The sequence below is a fragment of a genome, unplaced genomic scaffold, assembly GCF_019419815.1.
Source record: "Pyrus x bretschneideri cultivar Hongxiangsu unplaced genomic scaffold, Pyrus_bretschneideri_v1 Contig2, whole genome shotgun sequence".
Classification (NCBI taxonomy): domain Eukaryota; kingdom Viridiplantae; phylum Streptophyta; class Magnoliopsida; order Rosales; family Rosaceae; genus Pyrus; species Pyrus x bretschneideri.
In genome coordinates this window covers 11,734,270-11,758,212 of record NW_025999501.1, presented here as the reverse complement: position 1 = coordinate 11,758,212, position 23,943 = coordinate 11,734,270, and the positions used below count along the sequence as shown (strand labels likewise).

At 39.5% G+C, this 23,943-nt stretch overlaps 5 protein-coding genes and 2 pseudogenes across 7 annotated transcripts; 5 read left to right on the top strand and 2 right to left on the bottom strand.

Annotated features, from left to right (window-relative positions):
• The first annotated feature begins 298 nt into the window (after window positions 1-298).
• On the top strand, window positions 299-7,775 carry LOC103938059 (dnaJ homolog subfamily B member 4-like). Of its 2 annotated transcripts, none has more exons than XM_009348056.3 (3): window positions 299-617; window positions 732-1,162; window positions 7,023-7,775. In XM_009348056.3, the coding sequence occupies exons 1-3, from the start codon at window positions 453-455 to the stop codon at window positions 7,459-7,461; spliced, it is 1,035 nt and encodes a 344-aa protein (XP_009346331.1). In that variant the 5' UTR covers window positions 299-452; the 3' UTR covers window positions 7,462-7,775. The 2 variants fall into 2 exon arrangements, with proteins under 2 accessions (XP_009346331.1, XP_048439535.1); XM_048583578.1 differs by lacking the exons at window positions 299-617; window positions 732-1,162 and adding exons at window positions 4,301-4,612; window positions 4,727-5,157.
• LOC125476668 (carboxy-terminal domain RNA polymerase II polypeptide A small phosphatase 1-like) lies at window positions 1,175-3,386 on the bottom strand (the record flags this gene model as incomplete). The annotated part of the gene is made up of 5 exons (XM_048582998.1): window positions 2,613-3,386; window positions 1,781-1,909; window positions 1,557-1,677; window positions 1,380-1,461; window positions 1,175-1,289 (listed from the first exon to the last, which is right to left on the bottom strand). Coding segments are annotated over exons 1-5 (726 nt in total), but the record flags the coding sequence as incomplete, so codon positions are not given.
• Window positions 7,776-8,850: 1,075 nt separating the features above from the next.
• Window positions 8,851-10,558, top strand: LOC103938058 (dnaJ homolog subfamily B member 1). Its single transcript, XM_009348055.3, is given in 5 exon segments — window positions 8,851-9,049; window positions 9,442-9,588; window positions 9,591-9,828; window positions 9,969-10,239; window positions 10,241-10,558. Coding segments are annotated over 4 exon segments (726 nt in total). The 5' UTR covers window positions 8,851-9,049; window positions 9,442-9,542; the 3' UTR covers window positions 10,412-10,558.
• A 1,235-nt stretch (window positions 10,559-11,793) lies between these two features.
• On the top strand, window positions 11,794-13,108 carry LOC103938065 (dnaJ homolog subfamily B member 1-like). Of its 2 annotated transcripts, none has more exons than XM_048583604.1 (3): window positions 11,794-11,986; window positions 12,093-12,319; window positions 12,399-13,108. In XM_048583604.1, exons 1-3 carry the CDS (start codon window positions 11,885-11,887, stop codon window positions 12,889-12,891), a joined length of 822 nt encoding a protein of 273 aa, XP_048439561.1. In that variant the 5' UTR covers window positions 11,794-11,884; the 3' UTR covers window positions 12,892-13,108. The 2 variants fall into 2 exon arrangements, with proteins under 2 accessions (XP_048439561.1, XP_048439560.1); XM_048583603.1 differs by having other exon boundaries at window positions 11,795-11,986; window positions 12,066-12,319.
• Window positions 13,109-14,309: 1,201 nt separating this feature from the next.
• Window positions 14,310-17,348, top strand: LOC103938051 (PHD finger protein ALFIN-LIKE 1). The gene is made up of 5 exons (XM_009348050.3): window positions 14,310-14,538; window positions 14,647-14,679; window positions 15,087-15,309; window positions 15,820-15,940; window positions 16,775-17,348. The coding sequence occupies exons 1-5, from the start codon at window positions 14,448-14,450 to the stop codon at window positions 17,027-17,029; spliced, it is 723 nt and encodes a 240-aa protein (XP_009346325.1). The 5' UTR covers window positions 14,310-14,447; the 3' UTR covers window positions 17,030-17,348.
• A 1,478-nt stretch (window positions 17,349-18,826) lies between these two features.
• On the top strand, window positions 18,827-20,275 carry LOC125476973 (annotated as a pseudogene).
• Window positions 20,276-22,064: 1,789 nt separating this feature from the next.
• LOC103938062 lies at window positions 22,065-23,493 on the bottom strand (annotated as a pseudogene).
• Between the last annotated feature and the right edge of the window lie 450 nt (window positions 23,494-23,943).

Here is a 23,943-nt window from a genome sequence, read left to right as displayed (position 1 = left end):
GCTTTTTTGTCTGAATGTATTCGGAACAACCCGCTTTCTAAACGATTCCTACAGAAAAGAGGGGATTATATTATAACAACCATATTAAAAAATTTATAAAATGATTTTGATTTTTATCCAATCAATCAACTCAATTTCATATTACAAAAAAAAAAAAAAAAAAAAAAAGAGTAAGTAGGTGGGCCTTAGTTAATAAATAAAAAAGTCCAACACAATAAGGCGTGCGCACGACGGCCCACATCGGCCCATTTCGTATAAAACGGTTGTTAGTGTACGACTCGTCGCTCACGTCACAGCACCGGTCCCTTTTCGGAACTCCGGCCAGAACAGGAAGCCCCAGGTTTTGCATCAAAACGCAGCGGTTTAAGAAGAAATCCTCTCAGACTTTTGTACCAGAGAGAACTGAACACACAGAGGGAGGAGAGAGAGAGAGAGAGAGAGAGGAGAGAAGCATGGGGGTCGATTACTACAAGGTTCTGCAGGTAGAACGAAGCGCCAAAGACGATGACTTGAAGAAAGCTTATCGGAAGCTCGCCATGAAGTGGCACCCAGATAAAAACCCTAACAACAAGAAGGCCGCTGAGGCCAAATTCAAGCAAATCTCGGAAGCCTACGATGTACGTTAATGTTAATCTCTCTCGATTTCAATTCTATTTTTGAAAATTCCCAAAATTCTCAAGTTTTTTGGCTGAGATTTGTCGCAATTTTTTTGTTCCGATCGAATTGTTTAGGTTTTGAGTGATCCCCAAAAGAGAGCAGTATACGATCAGTACGGGGAGGAGGGGTTGAAAGGAGGGGTGCCGCCGCCCGATTCGTCATGGTCTGGCGTGCAAGGGCAGGATGGCGGTCCGACGACGTTCCGGTTCAACACTCGGAGCCCTGACGATATTTTCTCTGAAATTTTCGGGTTTTCGAGTTTTGGAGGGATGCCGGACATGGGCGGGTCAAGGGCAGGCGGGTCGAGGGCTGGCGGGAACCCGTTTCCGAGGAGTATGTTTGGGGAAGACATATTTGCTCAGTTTAGAGGCGGAGCAGAGCCTTCTGCAGCTGCGCTGAGGAAAGCTGCACCGATAGAGAGGACATTGCCTTGTACTTTGGAGGATTTGTTTAAGGGCACCACCAAAAAGATGAAGATTTCTAGGGATGTTCCTGATGCTAGTGGGTAAGATTTTTTGTCTCTGTGGGCATTGTTTGATTCTACAAATCTGAATGGGTTATTGTCAACAATGACAATCCGAGAGAAATCTTTTGACAAACACGATAAATCTTTCACGTGTTCCCGACATTCCCTGTGGTTTACACAAGTTCGAACATCATTTCTTGATCACAGAATTGCACCACATGAAGAGGGGTTCCATCCAAGGAGAAATCGGACTTACGTGCTAACTCTAGAAGCCCGATAAAGGCGAAGCTTAAACAGATTCTCCACATCAATTCTGTCAACAAGTGGTCTAGCATAATCTGTATGGAGTCACCAAAGTAAAATAACAAATCCGAAATAACGAAACAACTAAACAGGACAAAAGGAGATAGTGAAGAAGGGGAAACCAACTAACCTTCAAGACCAGCAGTGAATAGCGCAAGATCAGCAAACTCAGAAACCCGTTTCAAGAACTCTCCCAAACCAGGACGTTCAACCACTGTCACGTAATTGATCTTCGGTTTACCATCAGACTCCTTCAACCCAAAGAATTATCATATCAAACACAATTTCAGATGGCACACAAATTTCAGCGCAAAAGTTGCGGAGAAGAGAGCGAGCGAGCGATCGATCCACTACCTTCTCTGAAGATAGACATTCTATCTCAAACCACTTCATCCCAGCTTCCGTTGCTTGAGCGCGAACAATTGCAGGCACACTACATGTCTCATAAGCACACACTAGAGTCCCATCCAAATCAAGAACTACCTACATCACAAAATCCATTAGTAATTAAAACCCGTCACCTGGAAAAACTAGCATATTCATGTCATTTGAACAAAGTGTTGTCAAATTTTTGCGCCAAGCATAAACTTCAACCTTAACAACCCGCAAAATTATGTTCGGATGTGCTTTTAAAATGACTGAAAACGCTTTTGGTGAAAATGTTTTTAGAACCAATTATTAGTAAAGATGCAAGTAAATCCTAGAAAAACACTTAAAAGTGTTTCCTGGAAGAAGCATATAACTGGTGCTTCTTGTAGAAAATAATTTTGGGTTCTTTTGAAACCCAAAAATATTTTCTCTAAAAGTGCTTTTAGTCATTTTAAAAGCACATCCAAACGAACACTACTATACAATCCTCAAAGTGTTTTTAAAATAACGAAAACGTTTTAGTAAAATTGATTTTGGGTTATCCACTTGGATTTTTACTAGTAATTTTAAAATTACTTCTAAAACCCTATTTTGCTTTACATAAAAATTTCATTTTTTGCAAATAACCCAGAATTTTTTTTTTTTTTTTTGATAAAGCAAAGCAAATAATCCAGATTATGATTTCGCATTATTAACTACATCCGAGCATATTTCCGTTGAATTACTCGAGAAAGAAAAAGGCCAAAAAAATCAACTTCCAACTGGAAAAATTAGTAACTGATAATAAATCGAGGAGATGGTGATTGAAGAAGCTCACCGTGAGCTTTTCGACGGGGCGACCATCCAAGACGCCGTTTTCGACGTGGGCGGAGGACGACAAGTCGTTGAGAGGGACTTCGGCGACGGGCAGAGGCCTGAAAGCAGGAGAAGAAGAGGAAGAAATGCAGGACAGCAGGTGAGGTAGGCAAGGCGCGCCTCTCAGGATCTGAAGAATAATCTGGTAGAAGAAGCCCGCCCAGTTCACGAGACCCCACCATACTTGAAGGGTCATCGGCACGTACACTTCGGCGGCGGCGGCGGGGCCCATCGGTGGCATAGCAGCAGCCCAACTCCGACCGGTGACTGAATGCGATTCTAGCTTAAAGAGGCAATGATGAGGGACCTTTTCCTTTTACCCCGACAAACCATGGCTGCTTCGTATATTTCATTTTTTATTAAGTTTTGACCAGTTTTATTAGTTTTTCTTTTCCAATTTTTTGGGAGAGAGTCATTGTGCGTCGGATGAAATGGCGAATATTCTTATCATCTATAAGTCACTTACAAATTATCATTATTTAATTAGAATGCAACTTTGCGAAAGTAAATCATTGTTCGGCCAATGAGTCCTTGAAGAAAACAAGCAACTTTCACTTTAGTGGGTCGTGACTCTGATTTTTTGGATGCTAATAGTTTTTCTTCGTGTAATCTTTAAGTTTTTTTTTTTCTTTTCATTTTGTAATCTAAAAGCATTAAAATCTTGTTGGTATGATCTCGCTTTAAAAAATCGGTTCTCATGGCACTTTGAATGTTTTATTTTAATACAACTTACTATTCAGATGTTGAAGGCCACTAAACATGCTACTTTGAATGTTCTGTTTTAATACAACTTCTAGTCTTCTACTTTGTAATATGTTTTGAATGGAAATAACCACTTAAAACAACAAATCATTGTGTCTTTTATAACTATTGTCTACGATAGTTACATGTACTTAATACAATTATTATCTCACGATTAGATATAATTAATAAAAAGATATATTTAATATTAATTCTCTTACTATAATTACCATTTAACCGTTGAAATAATAATTGTATTAAATACATGTAAGTATTGTAGCTCCGGCTGCTAACATAGAGTTAGCTTATGCTCATTCCCCAGATACCGGCATTGCTTCTTCTCTGGGAAAAGAAGTTCACGACCCGTAGGCCTTCTACCTCCACACAGCATTGCTCTGTCAGGCTTTCACCCATTGCGAAAAATTCCCCATCGCTGCATCTCATAGAAGTATGGGTTGGGGGTTATAGTCGACGTTGATTCATCATTTTTAACTTTTCTAATTCAAAATTGAATGTGAGACATTCGGCTTTTTTATGGAAGATGTATAAATTCCTATACTAAGACATAAACGAAAAAAAATTCCACCAATAACATTAATTGTCAGCTTTTTTGTCTGAATGTATTCAGAACAACCCGCTTTCTAAACGATTCCTACAGAAAAGAGGGGGATTATATTATAACAACCATATTAAAAAATTTATAAAATGATTTTTAGATTTTTATCCAATCAATCAACTCAATTTCATATTACAAAAAAAAAAAAAAGAAAAGAAAAAAGAGTAAGTAGGTGGGCCTTAGTTAATAAATAAAAAAGTCCAACACAATAAGGCGTGCGCACGACGGCCCACATCGGCCCATTTCGTATAAAACGGTTGTTAGTGTATGACTCGTCGCTCACGTCACAGCACCGGTCCCATTTCGGAACTCCGGCCAGAACAGGAAGCCCCAGGTTTTGCATCAAAACGCAGCGGTTTAAGAAGAAATCCTCTCAGACTTTTGTACCAGAGAGAACTGAACACACAGAGGGAGGAGAGAGAGAGAGAGAGGAGAGAAGCATGGGGGTCGATTACTACAAGGTTCTGCAGGTAGAACGAAGTGCCAAAGACGATGACTTGAAGAAAGCTTATCGGAAGCTCGCCATGAAGTGGCACCCAGATAAAAACCCTAACAACAAGAAGGCCGCTGAGGCCAAATTCAAGCAAATCTCGGAAGCCTACGATGTACGTTAATGTTAATCTCTCTCGATTTCAATTCTATTTTTGAAAATTCCCAAAATTCTCAAGTTTTTTGGCTGAGATTTGTCGCAATTTTTTTGTTCCGATCGAATTGTTTAGGTTTTGAGTGATCCCCAAAAGAGAGCAGTATACGATCAGTACGGGGAGGAGGGGTTGAAAGGAGGGGTGCCGCCGCCCGATTCGTCATGGTCTGGCGTGCAAGGGCAGGATGGCGGTCCGACGACGTTCCGGTTCAACACTCGGAGCCCTGACGATATTTTCTCTGAAATTTTCGGGTTTTCGAGTTTTGGAGGGATGCCGGACATGGGCGGGTCAAGGGCAGGCGGGTCGAGGGCTGGCGGGAACCCGTTTCCGAGGAGTATGTTTGGGGAAGACATATTTGCTCAGTTTAGAGGCGGAGCAGAGCCTTCTGCAGCTGCGCTGAGGAAAGCTGCACCGATAGAGAGGACATTGCCTTGTACTTTGGAGGATTTGTTTAAGGGCACCACCAAAAAGATGAAGATTTCTAGGGATGTTCCTGATGCTAGTGGGTAAGATTTTTTGTCTCTGTGGGCATTGTTTGATTCTACAAATCATTTTCCTATTTATCTGTCTTAGCAATGCTATTGTCTGTTAGTTGTTAATATGCTTCGTATGACTGTCGTTGCTGTTCATAGTAATGTGACTGCTATCTGTTAGCTATATCTGACTTCTCACATCTTTCAGGTAACATTTTTTGGTTCAGGTATTTAGAACTCTAGGTTATATCTCTGTTGGTTTGTGTTATTCTTAAATGTAAGTATTGCATCGTACTTTCTTTATTATCCTTGCTTGCGAATGTATGATCCTTGCTAGAAAAGTATTGCATCGTATTTTGTTTACTACCCAGAGGCAGGAAAGATGTGGATAAAAGTATTAAGGACTATGTTATGACTAGTGATGTGGGTACTTGTTGGCTTGTGGGTCTTATCTTGATCTGGGGGTTGTCTAAGTCTCTAACTTCTATTGTTGTCTCGTTTCCCCACATGATAGCTCTTCTCATTTGATTAAAAGTATCATTATTTGAGCAGGAAAGTTCTTGTCGACAAATTGCACAAAACATCAGTATGTATCAGTCTTGATATATCACTGGATGTGCATCTTTTTATTCATCTCATTAACTAAAATTAGTTAATAGTGCTACCTAAATGTGCTAAATCTAGATTATGGTTCTTTCCGGTGCTAACCTTATAAGGTCCTTCGTGAAGCCCCGTCTTTCTAGACTTTAGCTGTCATCCTGACCAAGGTGTCTCATGGTTTCCAAATATAGGATAACTAGAAAATTTGCGTACATCTACTTAGGAATTTGGCTATGCGTATATACATAGGAGCTTTGTGTAGATGTTTCTTGTTGAGTAATGCTTTACCTGATAGTCAATGCTGATGAAGATATAAACTAAAGATTAACTGACTGACTAAGCTGTAATGCTTACTATTTCTGTTTGAAGTTTTTATGTTCTAATCTCCACTATATCCTTGATAATCATCTCAGACAACTTTACCTGTCACCTGTAACTCACGTTTGAAAGCCACGACGTCACATTATTTCCTTCTTTGGGATTGCAAAACTTTTGGAAAGCAGTATCGAATAGTCTTCGGCATTTTTTAATTTGGAATAGTCAACCTCATAGCACTTATGAACGTATATTTCCTGATATTTATGTATTTGGTGTCTTTTATTGTCTCACAATCAAGACAGTCAACCAAAAATGATGCAGAGTACTACATGGGACTTCTATACTTGAATATCTGGCAGCAGATAGGGAATCCAAGGTGCCCAAATAACTATAAGATAGTGTGTGCTCATTCGTGCTTATTAATGATGGATTCCTTTGTCTGCTTATATAGTCAAGTTTTGCACTGTTGCCTATATCATTTACTACGATAGGCATACTAAAATGTTTAGACCGTAGTGTAACATATCTATATACCCTCTTTTGCGGGTGCAAATGGCTTTATGTTAAACTTCTTGAGACTTTCTGCTAGTGTGATTGTCTATGGTTTGAGCCTGGGAGGTCCACGCTTACATATGGTTTGTGGGGCAGTGGTAAATCGTAAAATTTTAGCATTGGGGTGGCAGAAATGTCTGTTGGTTTAGTGGTAATCGTAGTTTTGCTGATTGGAAGGATGAATATTTGCTTAATCTAATACATGTTGATGTCAGAAAGAAACTCTTTGGGAGGTGCCGTGGCTTTAGCTGCTTAGCATGATGATCTTGTCCTTGGTAATGTTATTGTTTATGTTCCAGATGTCGAATTGGCACCTTTTGGATCAATTTAATTGACTAGAGGTAAAAGTAATGAAAAACGATATACATTAGCAAGTCCGTGTTGGATCCATATGCTATTTATTCTTGTTTCCTTTTCTTTGTTTACAGGAGAACTACCACGGTGGAGGAAATTCTAACAATTGAGATCAAGCCAGGGTGGAAAAAGGGCACAAAAATCACTTTCCCAGAGAAAGGGAATGAGCAGAGAGGGATCATACCAGCAGACCTTGTATTTATCATTGATGAGAAGCCTCACACCCTTTTCAAGAGGGATGGGAACGATCTTACAATCACTCAGAAGATATCTCTTGCAGAAGCTTTGACAGGTTACACGGCACAGCTGACAACCCTCGATGGGAGAAATTTTACAGTCCCCATCACCAATATCATCAGTCCCACCTATGAAGAAGTGGTTAAAGGGGAGGGGATGCCTATTCCCAAGGAGCCATCCAAAAGGGGAAACTTGAGAATCAAGTTCAACATCAAGTTCCCTACGAAGCTTACCTCGGACCAAAAATCCAACATCAAACGGTTATTAACATCTTAGTGAAGGCCAATGGTAGCCTCTCCCGTCCATCCCACTGAACTTGTGAAAGCTTTGCACTCGTTTGCTTTCTTAGCTTTTTTATCGGGTTTGGAAATTCATGCCTCGTCGAATGAGGGTTTGATGTTTGATCACAACATTTGAGTAGGAGGTTATGTTGATTTCCACATTCCTCTTGTTTTTTGTTCAATCTTTTTCTTTACTATGTAGAAATGCTGGATAGACTTAAATTTTCACACTTGAAATTTGTAATCTATTTGTTGACGGCTTTATGTATTTCCCCATAATTTTCAGTGGATTTTAAAGGTTGTCGGGAACTCTGTTGCGCGCTTGTACTGTGGAATATTGTATACCCTCGCTATGCCAAACCAAATGTTTACATCCAACTTCAATAAAAATCTTGGTCAGGTTTACTTTCCATTTAGACTTTTGCTTAAGTTTCCAGCGACACTAGTTAATATGATCGAACATGTCACTGTGGCCAAACTAGGTTGATTTAAGACTCTCACCAATAATGTTATCTCGTCACTATTTTCGATTTTTAGTACGTGACGTAGTTGGATCCCAATTCTTTAGTGACATGTGACTTACGTCTACACGTTTAAAGAATGCAACAATTTTGCCCATCCATATTTTTTAACGTGCAAGTGTGCAGAAATCAATTGCCTTAAAAAATGATAACAAAAAGAAAATATCGGCAACTAGGATGAGCAAAATCTTCAAACCAAGCTCTTGCCTCGCTAGGAGCCTTTAAAGAGGAGCGCCTCACAAAAGTCAACACATATGGTATAAAGATATGCATCATCTTGTCTCCGACATTATTCTTCAACGATACCTCCTGGTGTAAATGGATCATCATTATCTTTCTTTTTTCAGTCGTTCTGATAAAAAAAATGAATTGGTTCGTTTCGTTATTCTATCCACACAATTCTCTATCTTCATTCGTGACTATGTTGGGTGAAAAAATCTGCAAGCCAATCTCTGGATGTTGTGAATAATGACCAAAAAAAATTTCATTGGGCAATTTCGATAGAAGATTTCGCCTAAATTCCCAAATTATCCCACAATCCTAATCACTTTTGTTGTGCACTCTCTGTCACGATCCAATATCACCAAGGCAAAGGCAAAAGGCAAAGGCAAAGGCAAAGGCAAAGGCAAAGAGGCAAATTGTTTTTCCAAAATACTAAATTACTTTTCCTTTCTCATCAAAAAAAAAAAAAAAGAGTGAACCCTCGAGGAAGTTGGTCTGGTACCTTGTCTCGGAAGTCTTGCGAAAATACCCTTTTGCCCCTCTGATTTTGCAAATTCCATCCGCCACTGTGACTGCTCTGTTTTCCTACGTCTGATCAATAATTGAGCTCACTATATAAATATGAAACCTCTTGAAGCTTTAGTCACAGCGCAGAGACTTTAGATCAACAGAAAATCCAACGGTTTTGATTGAGCAGAGAGAAACCTGAGAGAGAGAGAGAGAGAGAGAGCAATGTCCGTCGATTACTACAAGCTTCTTCAGGTTCAACGAAACGCCAAAGACGACGACTTGAGGAAAGCTACCGAGGCCAAGCTCAATCTAATCAAGGATGCCTACGAGGTATGTGATCATTCGGATTTTAAATTTCTTTTTCCTAGTAAGCGATATTCTAAAGTATTCTAATTTGTTGGCGGTGTAGATGGTCTTTGTTGATGCTGTTTCTTATAAAAACACTTATGTTCATAAATGCTTTCTCATGTAAAGATGGTCTTGTTTGAAACTATTTATGTAGAAAACAGTTTTATTTGTAAGTGCTTTTATTAGAAGTGATTTTAGTAAAGCCCGTGTTAAAACATTTCAAGCACTTGGAAGTGGTGCTTTCTTCATGAATCAAAAGCGCCTTTAGTTGTAGTATGCAGAATGGGCAGGAACCGCTGCAAATTACGATTTTAGTTTATTCTAACTAAAATTGGCAAATTGAAATTTGTTGTTAATTATGGGTAAATGGTCAGGTTTTGAGTGATCCCAGAAAGCGAGCGGTGTACGATCAGCAGGGCGAGGAGGGTTTGAGGAGAGGGGCAGCGCAGCCTTCTCATTCACCCGGGTCTGGGGCATGAACGGCAGGTGCCCTGACCCATTCACGCAGTTTTTCGGGCCAGGACCGGCAGGTCTAGGGTTACGGAGTCCGTGAAACCGGAAGACATATTCTCGACGTTTTACGGCGGAGGGACGATAGGGGGAAATGGATTCCAGTCGTTTGCATGGACGGACTCAGGACCTGGAAGTGGGCCGAGGAAAGCCGCGGCGATTGAGACGACATTACCTTGTACTTTAGAGGAACTGTATAAGGGCGCCACCAAGAAGCTGAAGATTTCTAGGGATGTTCTTGGTGCTAGTGGGTAAGTCCCTCCTTCCCTTTTTTCATGAATATATATTTTTTGTTTAATTTTGTGATCTGGGAAGTACTTGTTTTGGTTGCATGATCTAATAGAAAGGAACTTTGAAGTACATTTAAATGTTCTTTTTTTATTTGGTGCAGAAGAAAAAGCACAGTGGAGGAAGTTCTAACAATCGAGATCAAGCCAGGGTGGAAAAAGGGCACAAAAATCACTTTCCCAGAGAAAGGGCACGACACACGGCGAGGTGTGATACCAGCAGACATTGTCTTCATCGTCGATGAGAAGCCTCACGGTGTTTACACGAGGGACGGGGACGATCTGATTGTCACTCAGAAGATCTCTCTCGCGGAGGCTCTGACGGGTCACACCGCGCAGCTGACAGCCCTAGACGGGAGAAATTTGAGTGTCTCATGTTGATTCCATTATCAGCCAGACCCATGAAGAAGTGGTTAGAGGGGAGGGGATGCCTATCCAGAAGGAACAATCCAAGAAGGGGAACTTGATTGTCAAGTTTAGCGTCAAGTTCCCCAAGCTCACCCCGGAGCAGAAAACCGGCATCAGAATGTTGCTGACATCTTTGTAAACGCCGGTTGTTAACTCGTAGCAGTCCGTATTATCTTTCTAAGTAGTGTAAGCTTTCCTAGGTGTACTAAGTAGGTGTTTGTTGCGTTTGCTTGTGTAACAAGGAGATTGCTACTCTATCAGCAATGGAAAAAAATCCTTTCATGTATGTATGTTTTCAGTGTGTCTAATTCCTTCATCAATCTAAATATTTTCGATGAAAATACACTTTGTGTCATAATCCAATATCACCAAAGGCAAAAGGCAAATTGTTTTTTGAAAATACTGGTATCATACTTAAAAAAATTTATAATTGTTAAAAACAATCTGGATGAACTTCTCTCAAGAAATTTTTTTTTACAACCCAAAAACTTGTTTGATATCTAACCTGGAAACTATTTTAAATCTTCAAGGATTTAGGCTATATAACCCAAAAACTTGTTTGTACAAAACCACTAGGTGGTAGTGGCTGAGGGAGGATATTAAGGTCGGGTTGGGATCCGAGAAGCGAACCAAAAAATACTCACCAAGACCCAATATCTTGACGATTTGATTTGGAAATCTCAATTTCACACTTCATACTAAGAAGTCATGTTGTCTTCAGATGGGTTTTGTTCACATATATGGTGGTGGGTTGCTAATTTCAAATGTTGCCATTGAAATTGAGCAAATTGAGTTTGAAGTAAAGCTTTGGTAATGGCGGAGAGGTGAGGTTGGGGCTTGCGGGTGATTAGAGTGAGGGGATGGTGGGAAGAAAATATCTCAGTCACCCGAAAGATCCATGTCACGGTCACCAGAACATCTCTCAATCGTCGGAAACATATCTCTCATCACCGTCAGTTACTCTCAGTTGATGTTTGGTGTTTGGTGTCGCTGGCCTCGATGCCAAGGTCTTGCAAATGTCACGAAGAAGAAAAAAAAAAAAATTGTAAAACAAACTTTTGTTGTTCTCAGATTTTAGGTTAGTTTTTGAGTTCAAGTTTTGCAAAACAGGTTTACCAAACAAATTTTTGAATTATAAATTGAGAAACCGTTTTTAAGTTAAAAACTTTTAACTCAAATAGAATACCAAATAAGGTCTAAATTACTTTTCCTCTCTTATCCAAAAAAAAAAAAAGTGAACCCTCGAGGAAGTTGTTTTCATGTGCTCCGAAACCCCTCAACGAAGAGTTCATGAGCAAAAGCAAAAGCAAAAGCCCTCAACTTTTCGTGAAAAGCAGCTGCTCAACCAGTCTTCTGCTACAGTAGCTCAAGCCACTGTACTGGTACCTTGCCTCGGAAGGCTTGCGAAAATACCCTTTTGCCCCTCTGCTTTTGCATATTCCATCCACCACTGTGACCCTGCTCTGTTTTCTTTCGTCTGATCAATAATTGAGCTCGCCATATACATATGGTCGCACTTGAAGATTTAGTCACAGCGCAGAGAGTTTAGACCAACAGAAAATCCAACGGTTTTGATTGACCAGAGAGAAAACTGAGAGAGAGAGAGAGAGCAATGTCCGTCGATTACTACAAGCTTCTTCAAGTTCAACGAAACTCCAGAGACGTGAGGAAAGCGGTCGAGGCCAAGCTCAATCTAATCAACGATGCCTACGAGGTATGTGATCATTCGGATTTCAGTTTTCTTTTTCCTAGTAAGCGATATTCTAGATTACACTTATTTGTTGGCGGCGTAGACCGGCATGGCCCGGCTTACGTCTCAGGTTATGGAGTCCGTGAATCCGGAAGTGATATTCTCGACGTTTTTAGTCGGAGGGACGATAGGGGAAAATGGATTCCAGTGGTTTGAATGCACGGACTCAGGACCTGGAAATGGGCCGAGGAAAGCCGCGGCGATTGAGAGGACATCATTGCCTTGTACTTTGGAGGAACTGTATAAGGGCGCCACCAAGAAGCTGAAGATTTATAGGGATGTTCTTGGTGCTAGTGGGTAAGTCCCTTCTTCCTTTTTTCATGAATGTATATTTTTTGTTTAATTTTGTGCTCTGGGAAGTACTTTTTTGGTGCAGAAGAAAAATCACAGCGGAGGAAGTTCTAACAATTGAGATCAAGCCAGGGTGGAAAAAGGGCACGAAAATCACTTTCCCAGAGAAAGGGCACGACACACGGCGAGGTGTGATACCAGCAGACACTGTCTTCATCGTCGATGAGAAGCCTCACGGTGTTTACAAGAGGGACGGGGACGATCTGATTGTCACTCAGAAGATCTCTCTAGCGGAGACTCTGACGGGTCACACCGCGCAGCTGACAGCCCTGGACGGGAGAAAATTGAGCGTCTCCATTGGTTCCATTATCAGCCAGACCCATGAAGAAGTGGTTATAGGGGAAGGGATGCCTATCCACAAGGAACAATCCAAGAAGGGGAACTTGATTGTTAAGTTTAGCGTCAAGTTCCCCAAGCTCACCCCGGAGCAGAAAACCGGCATCAGAATGTTGCCTTTTATTTTTATTTTATTATTTTTTTTTGAGAAACCTCGACGGTATGAGAGAAAAGCCTCATAATGTTGCTGGCATCTTTGTAAACGCCGGTTGTTGACTCGTAGCAGTTCGTATTATCGTTCTAAGTAGTGTAAGCTTTCCTAGATGTTCTACGTAGGTGTCTGGTGTGTTTGCTTGTGTAACAAGTAGATTGCTGCTCTATCAGCAATTGCAAAAAGTCCTTTCATGTATGTATGTTTTCAGTGTGTCTAATTTCTTCATCAATCTAAGTATTTTCGGATGAAACCTTGTGTGATTGAACGAGAAATAGATGCAGTTGAACCAACGCCGAAACACGATGCAGATGCAATTGATGCAATTTCCTCTTCTACCTAGAAAACAAACGCGCACGGATGGAGAGAAAATTATGACACTGAAACAATGTACATATCCCAAATCAACAAAAAACCTAGTCAAAAGTGACAATGACAGTCTTAACCGGAGCTCAAACCAATTGCTGGAGCTGCTGCCCTGGCGGTTTTCTTTCTGGTTAGACCTAACTTGTTCATCAACTCTCAGCTTGGTTCTCCAGCATTGCACTCATCACGTTCGACATTTCCATCTCCTGCATGTGAAACTGTCTTAACATTTCTATGAGAAGGTTCCTCATATCCTTGTCTACGGACATGCGAAAAGAATGGAGAGTTTCTTGCAGAGAACGTCGAAGAATCTGAAATGCAAAGGAATTTCCCTGCTGTGCATCTTGTTGATGCACATTTTGGAGATGCCAAGTTCCCCCTTCCATTGCTGGAAGACCCCCTCACACCTAATCGTTAAAGGAGTATTTCTGATATCGGCAGTCAACGGTGCAAAATGTAAATGTTGATATCCATTCATATTCATAAAACATATGGACGGATCACAAAAAACCTTGATTAGTTTAACACGTATGGATGACTAAACGATCTTGAAATTGAATAATTTTGTCCAAATATGATCTTTAGATGATGATATTCAGATGGTGATAAAGCGAATAAATAGTATCGATTATGATATTCAGACGGTAAAATTTCGTTAATTGTAAGTAAGGAACAAATAAATTTTCCATAAAAAAACACAAGCATTATCCTTGTTTATTTTTCCTAATAAAGTCCCTTTTGATACATGTGACTATAAAGGAACATAACCGACCAAATCGGTCACTACCAAATTGGTTTAGCTTGTTTGTACTAACTAATTTGAGGTCTAAACCGAACCAAACCGGTTGACAACTCCACCTACTCACCCATACAAAAAAAATCCCAAGAAAATTGGGGCCAAATTGCAAATTAGAACTAGTATAGAGGCATCTATGTGAAATTGATACAATATATGTCCTTGCTAAATTACAATTTCATAGTATTTTAGATTCTCCATAGAAGTCGAAGGGGGAGTGGAATTATCAAGTATCCGCGACCTAAACACACCCTACTCTCTCTGTCTCTCTCTCTCCCCTCGCACGTTTACATGCATCTCTCTCCTCCTCCGATCTGTCTTCATGCTTTTCCCCTTCCCTCTCTCTAATTCGAACTCTTTCCCTGCACTGAAACCCTAACGCTAGATTCCCAATTTCTTCCCCAAAACGTTCCCTTTTAGATCCCATGGAGATGGCCTCGAGTCCGCGAACGGTGGAGGAGATCTTCAAGGATTACAGTGCACGGAGAAACGCCGTTGTCCGCGCTTTAACTGACAGTACTCCAATCTCTCTCTCTCTCTCTCTCTCTTCTCTGTTTCTCTCTCTTAATTTTCTTTCGGGTTTTGGAAATCTCTGACCTTTTCGGTGGTTTTGGTTTCTCGCAGATGTCGATGAATTTTACGGACTCTGTGATCCAGGTAAATGCCTAATTGTAGATCAGACTTCTAATTGCTTGCTTTTGTGAAATTTTAATTGTAATTTTACCCTAAAGTCTCTGGCTTTTGTAATTTTGTATGAAAATATGAATGTATTTCTGTAATTAAATGCTTAATGAATTTTGTAAAAATAATTTGTATATGTTTCCTAGAGACTGAGAATTTGGAAGAAGCTAGGAAAAGGATACATTTGTCTGTTATTTTTTATTCTGCTAAATCTTAATTTTTATTGTAATTGTGTGCTAATTAATTGGATTAATTGTTAAAACTGGAACCTTCTGACCTTAGCTTCATTTAAGTTCACTTTAGGTAAGCTGAAACCAATTTCTAATTTTTTTGTTGACCCAATTCATGGTTTTCTTTGGTTATGAATCTTCGGTTTGGTTTAGAGAAGGAGAATTTGTGTCTGTATGGGCACCCGAATGAAACCTGGGAGGTGACACTTCCGGCGGAAGAAGTCCCACCGGAGCTTCCTGAGCCAGCACTTGGGATCAACTTTGCAAGAGATGGCATGAACCGCAAGGACTGGCTCTCTCTGGTTGCTGTTCACAGTGATTCTTGGCTGCTCTCTGTCGCGTTCTATTTTGGAGCACGTCTTAACCGCAGCGAGAGGTATGAGATATTTTTTTTGGTGTTGCTGCACGTTGGTATAAATAGCTGCTAGTGTTCGTTGTCTTATGTTGTCGATGCATGATTTAAGATGTCTAGATCCTGATTTAAAATTTCTTTTCATATAATACCTGATGCAGAATAGCTACATGAGTGGAGCAATTGGTATAAGCGCTAGCTATCTCCACTAAATTTTGAAATCAGATATTATCTGACAGAAATCCTTTGTAGTTTAGTTTAATAGTCACTTTTCCAGTGTCCTGCTTTGACTATATACCAAACTTGAAACGAACCTAAAAAAGTCCATTATGGCCGTTGAAGAATTTTGAGCACTTGACCCCTTTTTTCTGCAACTTGCACCCAGGCTCCAAGTATAAAATGACTGTATGTTTCAGCTTTTAAATGTCTGTCATTGTTTGGGATTGAGGAACTTTATTGCAGCAAGTTCTTATGCATCTTTGCTTGAGTTCTCGATAGGTTTTATTCATCAGGATTTGCTCTGTATATTTACAGGAAACGCCTATTTAGCTTGATCAATGATCTTCCTACTGTCTTTGAAGTTGTGACGGAACGGAAGCCCGTCAAAGAAAAGCCCAGCGTGGATAGTGGAAGCAAATCTCGAGGCAGCGCAAAGGTCAGATGAATCTTTTCTTGTTTTTTTTTCATCATCTTAGAATCTTAGGCCCTGTTTGGTATCTTATATGAAATTTTTAATCATTTCTCAAAACGTTTGTTAAGAACATTTTTTGAAAAGAATTTTCTTTAAGACTCAAAAACTTGATTGGTTTGCTATTTAAATTTTTTAAATCCTACGACTTAAACTAGACAAAGATATCTAAAAAGAGGGGGTCGCAGGAGAGGGAGAAAGAGGAGAGAGGAGAAAGTAAGAGATGATTGAAGGAAAGAGAAAGAAGAGAGGATCGGATGATATAGAGAGGAAGAAGAGTGAGAGAAAGAACTGAGAGAATGAAGAGAGTGGATTGGAGGAGAGACAAAAAAGGTATTAAAAAAAAAGGAGAGAAAAAGAAGAAAAGAGAGAGAGATTTGGAGTGAGAGAGCAGGAGGGAGAGAAAAGAAATGATTGAGTTTAAGTTTAAAAACTCACTTTTTATGTTTTTAGAGAATAAACTATATTTTTTAGTTAGTCTTGAGTTCAATTTTTGAAAATAATCCTACCAAACAAGTTTTTAAGGTCTAAAACTTGAAAATTGTTTTAGTTAGATTTAAGGAGAGTACCAAACAGATCCTTATATTACTTCTTGTTGTTGAGAATCTTTTGCTTTGATGTACAGTAAATTTCTTTTTCCATCTCAAGAAAAGAAAAGAACAAAAACAGATAAACCACGGATGTCGATGTACTCAAAGATGTCATGTCTTATAATTGCTAGCTTTTCAGTACCGCTAATGTAGGAATTTGGAATATGTGTTTGTTATATAGTAGCCATTAACTCATTCGTCTTCTCTATAGAGATCCGGTGATGGACTAGTGAAAAGCACTCCTAAGCTACCACCTGATGAGAGCTTCGAGGAGGATGATGATGAACATAGCGAAACTCTCTGCGGGAGCTGTGGCGGAAATTACAATGCAGATGAATTTTGGATCGGCTGTGACATCTGTGAGAAATGGTTCCACGGAAAATGTGTTAAGATAACACCTGCTAAGGCCGAGAACATCAAGCAATACAAATGCCCGTCTTGCAGCTTGAAAAGGGGCAGGCAGTAGTGGACACTCAACCCAAACCATCGGACGAGAACAAGGCAGATAGCGTCGTCTCAGTGGCTGACAAAGTAGTATAGGAAATGTCACTACTTAATGTACTGCATTTGTTGTTGTGATGCTTGTTCATAATAGATGCTCTGTTCAAAGGGTTTGGAGCCTTTCTTATTCCCCACCAAACGTTTGCTTCGGCTTTTATATTATTTATCTTGCAGTTATTAATCATGACAAATTGTATGAATTATATTTGAATCTTTCAACCTTATGAAATTAAGATGAGTATAAACCAGGTTTGGCAAATCTGAAATGACTCATTTTTAATGTACATGTGGCATTCTTGGTGCAGGGTGTAAGTTTATATTGAAAGTTGGAATAAGAGAAAGTCATCAATCGAGAAAGCTAGGAGTTAGATATAATCTTGGAGGTATTTTATGTGTACTAAATATTTATCACGTGTAAAGTGCACTGAGGGAGGGAGGGGTTTAGCTTTACAATGGGCTAGTAATAATGTGGTTCAAATTTGTCTTTGGCAAGAATCGAACATAAATCTCTTCCTAACAAATGAAAAGGAATACTATTAGACTGTAATACTAAGTGGCGTCCCCATAGCATTTTTAATTAGTATAGAGTTTCTCCTCATCCCCTTGCCCTCTTGATTTGATTAATTAGTTGGGGTTGACTTACTCAGATGTCTACATGTTTGTTCACAATTTTACTTTTATTCATCGTGACACAATTTTATTTTTGGTTAATTCTACTGAGATCAACTATTTAGATCAAATTTTATAAATTATATGACGTAGTTGTTGATAATTAGATTATTATTTTAGTGTTAATGAACATGCTTATTTTTCATTAGTGACTCCAATCTACGCTATATTAATTTTTATTTAAAACATATATTAAAGAAAATTACAAATATAACAGCTGGGCATATACAATTTCTAGCAGTCTGCATTTTCCTAGTGAATAAGGTTTGAACTTTGACCAAGATAAATTTCACTTCGTACATAACACTGCAAACAAAGAATTTAAGTCGAAACATTTGATTTAGAAAGTTTTAAGACAAAAAACATTAAAGTTTCAAACGTTGTGGACTCTGCTGCGTTTTCGTAGTTTCATCCGACCGTTAGAGGCAGCTTAAGGTATGTATCCAAACGCAGCACTCTCCACTAGTTCACATCGTCGTTTGGTTTTGTCTACAACCGTTGGTGCTTCTTGTACATGTTATTCTTTTTGTTGTAATCGTGTTCCTCCTCTCCGCAAAGCTCGGGAGCAGCTTCTGATCTTTGACGAATTTGAGATGGGTTCAAGCCGATCAGCGAGCTCTGCGGCGAATAAGGAACGCCTGCGATGGACGCAAGAGCTGCATGATAGGTTTGTGGAGGCAGTTACTAAGCTTGGTGGCCCTGATCGTAAGTCTAATTAATCTAGGTTTAGTTCATGCAGTTTATTAACTTAATGTGACATGAATATTGTCCCAGTTACTTGAGAAATACTTCGAGTAATTGAGGATTTAACTCCTCTGATCTCTCTGTATCATGTGATTCGAGAGTGGTTATGTAACGCGAGAGATAGAGAGAGGGGATGAATTCTCGGTGATACGCTCTAATCCCTCAGTTATTAATATGGTGTGCATGGCTTGTTCTATATAGCCGGTGTGTATTTATTTAGGTTTATAATCGCATTGGTTTTATATGGGCAACACCAAAGGGTATCTTGAAGGCCATGGGCGTCTCTGGACTGACCGTCTACCACAACAAAAGCCATTTGCAGGTTCGTTCTCTTTCCCTTTGTCACGCCCCGGTTTTGAGATATGATCAGTTAAGAACAAGGGAAACAACGAGAAAAAGTAAAACTTTGGACTGCACTGCATATTGTATCTGATTTTCGATAATTTTCCAGGAAAAAGTATCTGATTGTTTTTTTTTTCTTTTTATGATTTTCAGAAGTACAGAATCTCGAAGTTCATTCCAGAGTCGACTAGTAGTAAGTTCAATTTTAATCTTCTATTTATTTCCTTTATAAATTTTGGCACATCTGATGGCATCTAATTACCTACTGCTTACTTATCTTGTGGTACTATTGTTTCATTTTCCACAGAAGGCAAGCTTCAGAAGAAAAACATTTCAGAAATGCTGCCTAATTTCGGCCCAACATCGTGAGTAATCATGTTCCCTCTCCCTCGTTTAAGTTAAAAAAAATAACAACCATGTTGTATCAGTTAACTGTTGAATTAGCTTCACTAATAAAATTTTGAACCTACTGTGTGTTTTGAACAATTTCTTGTGCTGTTTAGCTCAATGAAGCCTTCAAAATTATGCAGATACAAGTAAACAGGAGACTCAGTGATCAACATGAGGTATATAAATAAATTATTTATCCAAATCACAATCTGCAAAATTTCTACCTCCATATAAATTGACAGGCTATATATGTAACGGATGTCCGTTTTAACAAAGAATATACGTTATGTGTGTCCATATTCTTGTCACAAACAAAACTTACTGACATGTTATGTCAAAGAGGTTTCTGTCATATGAGTACCGAAAAACACAGTCACGGTCACCAAAAATTACTAATAAGATTATTTTTGTGGGTTTATTTTTAAGGTGCAAAAGAGCCTGAAACAGAAATTTGAAGCCCAAGGAAGGTTTCTTGAAAGATATTCAGCAGAACGCCATAACACAAACAAGAACCGGCCGATCCTGATCACAAAACCTAAAAAAGCTCCCTTGTCGCAGACGTCGCTGCCTTCTCTCTGTGACGACTCAGAATCAAATGCAAAGGACTTTGCATCCGACTCGGAGCCTGGCAGAAGTGAAACACAGTCTATCTGCAGAACAATTCCAAGCTCTGAAGAAGAAGCTCAGGCTTCACCATCACCAAAATGACCATAATGTCCAGCTTGCACTTAACTCAGAGTTCTGCTATATCCCTCATGAGGACGACCATATCAGCTTTCCTTGGAACTTTGCAGCCTGCTCATCTCCTTTACCTTTAGTAGTGCCCAGCTGCTTTCTGTAAATTAAAATTTGATGAGTGCCATATATATATGTGTGTGTGTGTGTATTTGTATAAGAAATGGGATATTTTGATTTTGATGCTTCCATTTGCTTTGCTTGGAAGTTTGTGGAAGCAATCAAAATATCCATCATAGTATATACATAGAGATTAGTAGTTGAAGATATTTCTTAATAGGCTTTTTAGACAAAATGGTCACTGAGATTTGCATAACACATCACTTTGGTCTCTGAGATTTCAAATGAATAGAAGTGGTTTCTGAGATTGTCCACCATCCATCATTTTGGTCCTTCTATTAAAAATTTCATTAAGTGTCCCGGAGCTCTTGACCGGAAGTTTGAGCAATTTTCAAAGCTTCGTAACTCAATCGTTTCTAAACCAAATTCGACCCATAATATATTAAAATGAAGATAGGAAAGTGTAGAATAAGATTATACCTATTTGGAAGCCCAATGGTTGTCAGCGATGGCCGGAAAATAGCCTCCAAGTTGACTAGTCCGAGGGAAAACTGGAAAACTCGCCGGAAACTGGGTAAACTTTAAACATTCATAACTTCTTCCTCAACGAAATCAAGTGATTCAAAAACGAAAATCATACTTATCAATAAGAAGAAGAGAATGGTACCTTTTTCAACGCTAAATAGCCGTGGTTTGGCCAGAAAACGGCACGAAAATGGCGATCTTGGTCTCGAGTTAGCTACTTTCGAGCCATTTTTCGGCTAAAAAACGGCGAGTTAGCCATCAAAGAAGGTACCATTATCTTCTTCTTATTGATAAGTATGATTTTCGTTTTTGAATCACTTGATTTCGTTGAGTATTGAAGAAGTTATGAATGTTTAAAGTTTACCCAGTTTCCGGCGAGTTTTCCAGTTTTCCCTCGGACTAGTCAACTTGGAGGCTATTTTCCGTCCATCGCTGACAACCATTGGGCTTCCAAATAGGTATAATCTTATTCTACACTTTCCTATCTTCATTTTGATATATTATGGGTCGAATTTGGTTAAGAAACGATTGAGTTATGAAGCTTTGAAAATTACCCAAACTTCCGGCTAAGAGCTCTAGGACACTTAACAGAGTTTTTAATGGAAGGATCAAAATGATGGATGGTGGACAATCTTAGGGACCAATGTGATGTGTTATGCAAATCTCAGAGACCATTTTGGCTAAAAAAACCTTCCTAATAAGATCTTGGCAGCACTTTCTCTATCGCCAAATACGTGTATAAATATTTGGGATAAACTTACACTACTACGTGATACATATGGTATTGTACTCTTTTGTTTGGAACTAAAACATGACAACCAAGTCTTGGCACCAAAGGCATGCAGACATCTTCATTGACTGAGTTCAAACACCATGAAACTTATGCTTATTTCTGGTCCTCATTTTCTTTTTCTTTTTCTTTTTAACAAAACCAAGTCTTCGAGATTTTATCAAAAGAATTGGACCACTATGCGAATTACGAAGTCTCCAGACTCGTGATCAGTTTGAGTCGGCAAAGAGAGGACGTACGCTTAACTTAGGTATATTGAAGATTAAGGGTGATTTGCGTAGGCAGATTTGTACCTTACAGTGATTGCAATGGGATATTTCCACATCATGCACGATTTTAATCAATTTGTTCTTTCATTGGAGAAGCTTTTGGTTGTCATCGTCAAACTAGTATATGGTAGAATCCATGCCGGAGTAGCAATTGTGCATATTTGCTTGGATATTTAGTGGTGAGCTAGGCTGTTGCCGCGCCGATTTTTAACCAGATCGGATTTGTGCTAGATTCATGCCAGAGTAAGTCATTGTTAGTGGGTACTCGTTAAGAACAATTTAGTTTAATTTCACTTACACTATTGTCATCACTACCAATATTGCCCTTATATTATGGTAATATCAAATTAAACTGGTCTAAACAGGTATTCATAAATAACCCAGTAAATTGATTTACCAGCATAAATAAAAATTACAAGATTATTCTAGTGCAACAACACGACCATATATAATATTCAAAGGCATGGAGACTAATACTATTCATATGATTTTAAAGATTCAATTTGTGCCTTTCCATTAGGCCCCTTCGTCCTAATGTAAAGCCGATACTCATCAAATGTCATAGGCGAGTAAAGGGCAGGTCGATCATTTGTGACAAGAGCTTTGACGGGTTAAAAATCAAATCACTCTTTGGGTTGTAAAACAAGGCCAATGAAACTCTGTCTTTAACTGAATTCACAATCACTCTATGCTCTACACTTATGTAAATTGCATTGCTCAACACCTGAGTTTGATCTCCGACGTTCATGATGAAGGCAGTAGTAACAGGCGTCACAGTCACCCAATTTTCACCCTTACGAACTTGAAGTTCGGCCACATTTTCATCGGGTAAGAGAAGCGTCAGGCCACCTGGGTCAGAGTGTTCTGAGAGACCAATGGTTAGGTCTGGCTGAGGGCATTTTGGATAGAAACTGACCCGTAAACATGCCCCAATGTTCTCTTCTCCTCCGAAAGCATTGAGAAGTTGGTCTTCCCCAAGGCCAAGGTTTAGAGAAAACACCCTCATCAGAACCCCACATAGTTTAATTGTTGCTTCACTGTATTCTTCAATCAATATCCTACAAACATGACATTGAAAAATTAGTACTTTGACTTATGACATGCAATAGTGTTTCCTAGTAATTCAAATGGGCTTAATAACGAGATAAATAATAAGTCGTCATGACCAATGATACTATACATCCGAAAAAAAACGCTCTAACAAAATAAACGTATACAATGTTCCTTTCATAATAAACTGATAACAAAATTTACATTTCTAAAAAGCCACCTAGAACAGACGAATTCTATATATTTTGGCATTAGTAATATCATTATATACACAAGGGAAAAGTCATAAAAGCACGTTTTCAACGTTGATAATAAATTCATACCAGAAAAATGAAAAGTGAAAAATACTTGCATGAAGATGGGAGAGCAGGCCACTTCTTGTGGTTTCTGAGCTGGGGAGGCATGTAATGAAGAAAGTAATAATCACTCCAATCCAGAATAGCCCCCTTCTCAACTCCCAGCCGACTTCCGTGCCCTTCGCACGTATTCGGCTTGTTGGAGTACTCCTGCTTCACATCCAGCGGCTGCCCGAAGAACTCGCGCCATGTGTCCCTTGCCCGCTTCATCAGCTCGCGGCTCACCCCGTAGTTCACCACCTGAAAAAAAAACCCACTCCCTGCAGGCGCTCGAGATCGCACGCATTGTCGACTCGCTGAGGCTCCGCTTGTCGCTCAAAAGGTCCTGAAGGTCAATGACCGGGATGTTGACGTCAGCATCGCGGTGGTCGTTGGTGTTTGGCGGTGATGGTCGTTTGGAAGGTGGCTGTATGTAGAGTTCGGGGATTGCGGTTATGCCGCTTTCTGCTAAGGACTGAACTCTCACGATAGGCTCAGGCCAAGACTGCAAGCAACTCATGATTGTGGTTATGTTTCTAGAAAGATGGGTTTAAATCTGCAATGCAAGAGTGAGCCTGTAAGAGGAGGAGATAGGAGGTTTATATAGGGTAGTGGAAGGAGGGTGAGGGTGGGGGAATTTCTGCTTCTGACAAACTGAGTCCCAAGGTGATCTTTGTTTAGCTGGCATTTCTCATCGGGTGCATGAGGTCGTATACTCGTCCTGTCGTGAGTCCTTGCTTTATATATATGATTCATTGAAGGAATATAAAGCTGAGTACAATCACAAAATGTAACATTGTTGGAGATTCTGCCATTTCTGGAAAATGGTTTCTAATCAAGTCACTTCCTGATGAGGAATATAATTAATGATTGAGTTCTGAAGGTTGAGAATCTTGAGATGAGATAAAAGTACGTAGTATAGGTTTTAGTAAACATAGCTTGTATTTTTGCATGCATGCACATCTCCACT